The sequence below is a fragment of the Morus notabilis genome, unplaced genomic scaffold (assembly GCF_000414095.1).
Source record: "Morus notabilis unplaced genomic scaffold, ASM41409v2 Scaffold159, whole genome shotgun sequence".
In the NCBI taxonomy this organism is placed as follows: domain Eukaryota; kingdom Viridiplantae; phylum Streptophyta; class Magnoliopsida; order Rosales; family Moraceae; genus Morus; species Morus notabilis.
In genome coordinates, this window is record NW_010366170.1 from 143,840 (window position 1) to 151,669 (window position 7,830).

A 7,830-nucleotide genomic window follows, 5' to 3' on the forward strand; every position below is an offset into this window, starting at 1 on the left:
ATGAATGATGTTGATTTGAGTGAAGACTTGGTATATCATGTCAGGGATGTTCTTACTTCAGTCCCAACGGCAAGCTTTTAATGCGCATGTTTTATTTTATATTTTAACATTTTTCAACTACGAAAGTTTGATACTTTGAGCTGGGTGATCCGGATATCATGATGAAAGTAATTAGGCTTAAAACTTGTTTGGTAGGAGGGAAAAGTGGGAGGAGGAGATTAGTACAAGGGTTTTGGGATTGGTTGTTCACTTGTTTGGTAATTGGTAGGATTGAAAAGAGGAGGTAATGGATTAGGTGAGGGAAATTCTTCAAAGAATCCGATTTTAATCTGTTCTGATATGGACGGATTAGAGGAGAGAATCCTTACTGAATGCCATAAGTGAAAGGTCCTCCTTTACTCTGCATTTTTCTTTCCTAGATTATATACTTTTTCTTTCCTTCCTATTTTCTCTCTCTAGCCAAACACAGCCTTAATTTCAAACTACACTAATGGATTAGTATGAGATTTCCATTTTTTTTTCATGTCCTGAAGTAACAGTTGGATGGTGATATATATTTTTTTAAAACTCTAAGGGATGTAAATTTTTTTTTTTTAAAGTGATGGGACTGAATTCTGTTGGTGCAGGGTGAGACTGATGGATATAATCAGATTGTAGCTGTTTTGCACCACAGGATCTCTCTTTCACCTGATGAGGTTGCCCTTCTTGTGGTGAGTTTTCCATTGATGGTTCAATCAATAATCAGACCTAACTAGTCCAGATTTTCACTTTTTACTTAATAGTCCCTTGTGCCATATTTAAATTTGTCTTTTGTTTATGTTTGGCAGACAAGTTTGAAGGCACTCTCTGGTGCAGTTATGTATATAGATAATGTCCTGCATGAGTCGCTTCTTGCTTCGGTTAGTTGATACTGGATGATCCTCTTTTGCAATTTTTTATCTTTTTCCTTTTGTTTCGCTTGGTTCTTAATATATATATATATATATATATATATGAAACCTAATGTTCTTTAGATATTGGGGATGTATTGTGTTAGGATCCTGGTTGAGTCTTATATTATTAAAGTATGAATTTAGCCTATGAGTTTATAATTATTGAAACCTAATGTTCTTTAGATATTGGGGATGTATTGTGTTAGGATCCTGGTCGAGTCTTATATTATTAAAGTATGAATTTAGCCTATGAGTTTATAATTATTTGGGCATTCTCTCCCTATGAACTAACTTTTGGGGATGAGTTCTACCCAATCGTTATAACAATTAGTATGAGAGTATGCCTCTCCTCAGGCTCACGTTGCGAAAGGGCAACCTGGAAATGCCAGAGTGGGCCATCTAGAGTGGGTCGCCGTGGATGTCGGTGTCAGAAGCGTGGTGATATGTTAGGATCCTAGTTGAGTTTCACATTGTTAAAATATGGACTTAACATGTTAGTTTATAACCATTTGGACACTCTTTTCTTACAAACTAATTTTTTGAGATGAGTTCTACTCAAGGGTTATAACACATTGCTTGAACTAATCATTTCGCTGGTACGTTGTTTTCCTCTCATTGCTGCTAGGTTGGTTGAGTTTTAGAATTACGTTGGCAAGTCCTTCATATCGTTTCGTCTTCAACATATTGCAGGCTGCTTCAAATGGAAAATATATTGATTCATGTTTAGAAATTCTGGTATGCAATTTCACGCCTCCTTATTCATTCATGGCTGCGCTGAATCAGCCACGTGGTATTACAAGAAAAGGACAAGGTCTATCTCGTGTTCATTCAGCTTTGAAAGATATAGCTGATTTGGTACCTCTTTCCCCCATGAGATTATTGCCGATTGTGATTCAGAGAAAGCCACACTACAGTTCTCAAGAAAAAGTGAGTTCATTAGAATGTTAGACTTTGTTTAGCCCACTAATGGTTTGTGGAAAAGGTTTAAGAAGAGTGGTATTTACCAGAATCTTTTATGCCATGAAATTTTTGCATCTCTCCATCAAATTAACTTTGACTAGACAAGTATTCAATTTTTCTTATAGGTTCTTGTGACATATGTGGAAAAGAGGGTGGCATTTTTGGTGAACTTGTCAGAAGCACACTGCTTTCAGGGGTGGTGGATTTGCTGATAGATTTGGATGTAAGAAGATGGAATTTTTCTCTATGATCTAGTAACAAAGTATTTAGACATGGCATTATTTATGAAGAAATTACATATTCTTACAGGTGGAGATTGGGTGGGATGATATTCTACAAGATGACTCTACTAGGGGCATATTTAAGATGGAGCTAGAGCTTATCGAAGAGGCTACGGATGATGAGTTTGAAGATGGTGGGGAGGTGTAGATTTTGACGATCTCGCTTGGGTAATATTTAGTTCTTTCTAAGAAGTCTACGTTTTATATCACCATATGGCCTGTTTTTGAAGGATTTGCTTACCATTGTATCACTAAAGCAGAAATTGCTGATGAATTCGCAAAAGTAGAAAAAAAAACGTTTACGTTTTCTGGTTTTAAAGATTTTTAATACGCCTTTTCTCTTCTTCTTTATTGTTTGTTGTGGTTTTACTCTGCCATTATAAAGTCATGCAAGTTATTTTAAATCATACAGCTTCCTAGAGAACCAAGTCGAAAAAGTTTAGGAGCAAATCAGTTTGCAGAAAAGTTGGATTGCTTGTTGGTACTAACATTTGAGCATCTTGAATCCTGTGAAGTTAGTGGCCGATTAATTCAGGTATCTTTTAATCTTTTCCTCTTTTTTTTTTTTTTTTTTCCTTTTTCCTCCCTTTTTTTCGTTGGGGTGGGGGGTATTTGGCCAATTGGCCTCTTCTTTTTCTTATAGCACGTCTGGTCTACACTTATGTCTGTGATTGGTACTCAATTATTATGGTATTTCAATGTGTTGCCAGCCGTTTGAAACTCTACTTCAATCATTTCAGAAGACAGTTCTGACTGCATATAAGTCGAAAAGTTGCCCAGGTTACAAACATAGATTCACCCAATTTTTAATATTCTAAAACATGCTATTACTTTTTTTGTAGCCATGCCCGTGCTGACATAAGGTTTTGGGTCTTTTTCATTGCAGTTTGTCATGTTCTACGCTTGTTTTCTAGATCCTGAAAAACTGTGGCGCAAGATTTGCTACAGTGCTCACCGATATTTTTGTTTCTAATGTCTACCCCCCGCTTTTAAGGTAATTAATTCTATTGAAAGTCTCTTTGTGATTACCAATCGGTTTTTCCTTCATCAGGACAACCTTCATAGATTGCTTTGCTTGCTGTATTTTTCCTGTCAAAAATCTAGGATCCTCTGTTTCTTTTTCTATTTTGTGTTTGTGTAAAATTTATTTAGAGCAATAAAATATTTTTATGTGAAGAATGCATTGTTGGGTTCACAGTACATGGTTCTGGTTTATTTGAGCGTGCCCGTCTTTTGACATGTACAGACGATTGTGACAAGCGTTGGAGAAGCTGGGATGAGCAAGTAATAAATAGAATTCAAACATTATCCTGTTTATTTTATTGATTTGAGTTTAAAATTCGAATTTTATTATAATAAAAAGCTCTTAGAAACAGTCACATCTAACTTTTTTGCTACAGTAAAAAGCTCTAACATAAATTTACATCTCAATTCGAATTAAAAACTCGAATCAACGAATTAAACGGACCCAGTATATAGATTATGTGTTTTTATTTCTTTGTATTTTTATATGGATGCACTATTTGGGTTAAAGTACATCCCTTGCCTCCCTTTTCTGTGTCTCTTCTTCATTTTCTGCCTTTTATCTTGGAGGTTATGAAATAATCATATCCTGGTCAGAAAAAGTTCAGAGGCTAATCTTCTCTACTAATAAGCTTTGATATGTCAGGCTTGTAAATTTTTTTTTCTTTTTCAATTTTCGTTGGTTTTCATGGTATTCTTTATTTAAAGCTTATGCTCCTTGGTTTGGAAGTACAATTTGGTTCTCTTTCTCTCTATGCATTGCTGTTTCTGATATCGAGTTAATCTATATTTTGCTTATTGCAGGATGAGAGCAGTTGCTTATCTAGCTAGTTATTTGTCTCGGGGCAAGTTTTTGTCAACTTCATTGGTCACCGATTCTCTGCAAAGGTTGTTGCTAAAAGTAGGATTGTGAAAGGAAAGTAGGAATGAATTTATTTTAGACATTGTTTGTTCTGTGAATCTAATGTCAGATTGGAGTGGTGTTTGACTTACTGCAAACCGCGAGATGGTGAAATAGACCCGAAAGTGCACAGAATCTTCTACTCCGGATGTCGAAATTTCTGGAGGAGGAACAACTCTTTAAGAAAATTGTGAATGAATTAATTATGGAAAGGCGCGTGAAGGAGGAAAATGGCCGTTTTTGTCTGAGTTAAATTTGAATATGGTAGTATTCCTTCTTTGGGCTTCATCCACTCTAAAAGAATCATTCAGTTTCACATTCAGCTGCATTATGTGATCTTATGGTGTCATTGATTATCTGGTTTTTGTCTCTACTTATGTCGCAGTCTGCTGATGCCCACTTTTGTACAGGCGATCATGCACGTGCTGTGTTTCCGTATGAGGTCAATGATGGCTGTTCCGCGCCTTAAATCACAGCTTTTGGTTTTGCCATTAGATATAGGCTTAGCTTGGTATTGTTTTTTCCTCTCAAAATCAACATCTGCCTGTAGTAAAAATTAATTTTAGTGTTTAATAAATCTACTTAAAAGTATTTTTTAAAATTTTTTTTAAGAATTTACAGTCAAAATCAGAAGCAGTCTGAAGACAACTTTAACTTTAGATTGTGCAGAAATCAACATAGTATAATTAATGAAATTTTTATAATACTCATAATACCCCTAATAAAATTTATAATTTATAATCTTCACAATTTAAAATTCAGACTCGTAATATAATATAATATAATATAATCGTTATTTTTAATTATTTCAGTTATTATTTTAATAATATTATTATATTTTATATCATAGTTATATAATATGTTATTTAATAATAGTTTTATTATTTTATATTAAATATAATAATAAATATATATTTTTTTTAATTTTATATATTATATTATAGTATAATATAATATAATCGTTATTTTTAATTATTTCAGTTATTATTTTAATAATATTATTATATTTTATATCATAGTTATATAATATGTTATTTAATAATAGTTTTATTATTTTATATTAAATATAATAATAAATATATATTTTTTTTAATTTTATATATTATATTATAGTATAATATAATATAATCGTTATTTTTAATTATTTCAGTTATTATTTTAATAATATTATTATATTTTATATCATAGTTATATAATATGTTATTTAATAATAGTTTTATTATTTTATATTAAATATAATAATAAATATACTTTATATTATAATTATATAATATAATATAATATAATATAATATAATATAATCGTAATTTTTAATTATCCACAGCAATTCAAATTCATAATTTACCAAACATTATTACACTGATTTTAGAACCAACACAGCTATTATAATTATAATTTACTAAACACTTAACTGTTTTTTGTAACAGTTACTTCTTCTTTCAATACAACTAAAAGTAATTTTTACAAAATCTACAACACTACAAAACTAAATCATAATCTTGTCTCATAAGTTGAGCCCCTTGAAGGTAAGAAGCCGATTTCAGCATCGGGATTCCCTCATGTTCGAGTGCGTACTTGATTCATCTTTCGTCTATAATAGGATAAGGATAGAATGCTCCGGGTGCATCACTAGAAAATACATTTTTATAGCTTTGAAAAATTCAATTTATAACATACAGAATTTGGTCACGTTTGAATGGTCATAAACTTGTAAAAGAAATGCATGTTTTTTTGCATGTTGTTGGTACTTTTTCCTTCTAATGTTTGTTCATGCCATTCCAAGTTGTTAGTCCATCTGAAGCTTTACCACATCAGGGTCTCTAATTCTGTTTTTTTTTTTTTCTTTTCTTTTCTTTTCTTTATAGGTTTGTCTGCCTTCTATAGTACAGGAGTTTCTACAACAAGCAAAAACAGCGGGTTTATTCACTACATCCGAGAAATTTAATTTCGACAATTATTTGTGTAAGGTCTAATTTTCACGCATGTGTTACAAAGAGTGTTACAACACTTTTAGCAACACTTATAAGTAACTATTAAATTCTGAGGTGATCAATGGACAGTGAATTGAAAACATGCAGAAACAAAAAGTAATGCATGAGAAAACTAAAGAACACCACAAAATGATATTGCAATTCGGTGTGCACACCTACATCTGCGGGGTCACGCTCAGACAGTGAACAATCCACTAAGATCAAAGGATTACAAACACCAATCGGACTTATACACCCAAAGACTCCCTTTTTGATGTTGTCGCCGATGTGTAGAATCTTCTTAGAGGCATTGTCCAGTGAGCACCGCTCGTCTTTGAAAACTTTCTCTTAAAAATAATACGTCATCCTCCTGAAGAACCACCTTTTTTCTATTTTCTCTCAAAGTAAACAGCTCTTTCTCCATAATATTTTCACACTCAAAAGCACAATCTCACAGACTTTTTCTAAAAAATATATCTCTAAAATATATGTCTCATAATATGGCTTTGAATTGCTTTTAAAACTAGAAAAGACGAAAACTCACTTTTTTCTCTTCAAAGCCATACACCCTCACGTACACACATATGAATATATAGCCAAAGTACACCAATCCGGATTTGCACTTATTTTACAAAGCACATGCAGCATATATTATTTTGACACCAAGATTAATATTATTTATACTGCAAATCAAATATATCCAAGATATCTTTTTAAATCTTTTCAAATTAATTATGTAGCAAATTACTTTTCCATATGTGCACATTTTCTTCACAGATTCTTTCCATACACACCACATCAATTAGCCATCAAAAGTCAACCAAATCAACTCCATAAACTTATTTCTTTTTATTGAAGAAATCATCCCAAATCATCATCCCAAATCCGGTGCAAGTTATTAAGAATGGAGCCTCCATAGTAATTCACAATTTTACTGATTTTATTTTTGAATTTATAACCTTTTACCAACAAATTTGCCAACTAATAGTCCTAACAACCTGGTATCTAAACTTTCAAGAGCTTTTGGTGGGATGGAAAGGCTTGACGTGTTCTTCCCGTTTGACCCTTGTGTGCTAAAGAAACGTGACAGGTTCATAATCTTTTCTTTGGGTTGATTACTTTTAGAATTAAAAACTTTTACTTAAATACCATAGTACATATGAAAACTCTAGCAGTGAGACATGGCAGAAAGTGAGTTCCCAAGAGAGCCTTTCTTTCTAGCAACAAAAGAATAAATTTTTTGAGTTTTAAACATGCAAAAAGTGGTTCTCAAATCTAATCTAAAATTTAAGTTAACGATTTCGTTCGGTTTGATTTGGATTGGATGGTTTTTGCAGTTTGGCTGTTATTTTTTGAACACCCCTAAACTCAAGTGATTATTGACTAACACCTATATCCTTCACGTCCGAGTTTTCATTTGATGAGTCATTGCCTTCTTTTAAAAATATCATCTTTGAGGCTGATTTTTTAATGCATTTGCTATAACAACATTTTTCTTTGGGCAAATATGAAGATTCATCCGGCCAAACTTCATATATTGGTCAATGGTCAAACCTACTTATGACGATGGCAAAGAATGTAGCAGCGATGAAGAAGCTGACGGTGACAATTTCGACTCCGCGTTGAACAGATTGTCCATTACACCCAAATACCAGGTTGGGGGTGCATTGAAAGAGCCCGCTCGAATGCCGACGTTTGTTTTTATATTCGTCCATGATTCTATGACGTTTGTTTTTATATCCGTCTATGATTCTGAATTATGA

At 32.7% G+C, this 7,830-nt stretch overlaps 1 protein-coding gene across 1 annotated transcript; it reads left to right on the forward strand.

Moving 5' to 3' along the window:
* LOC21395581 (RNA polymerase I-specific transcription initiation factor RRN3) lies at positions 1–7,830 on the forward strand. The gene is given in 18 exon segments (XM_024173259.1): positions 1–69; positions 627–710; positions 828–899; positions 1,287–1,370; positions 1,623–1,875; positions 2,018–2,115; positions 2,202–2,315; positions 2,586–2,708; positions 2,884–2,944; positions 3,037–3,092; positions 3,094–3,167; positions 4,001–4,087; positions 4,168–4,249; positions 4,505–4,592; positions 5,580–5,623; positions 5,963–6,057; positions 7,056–7,157; positions 7,581–7,830. Coding segments are annotated over 18 exon segments (1,836 nt in total).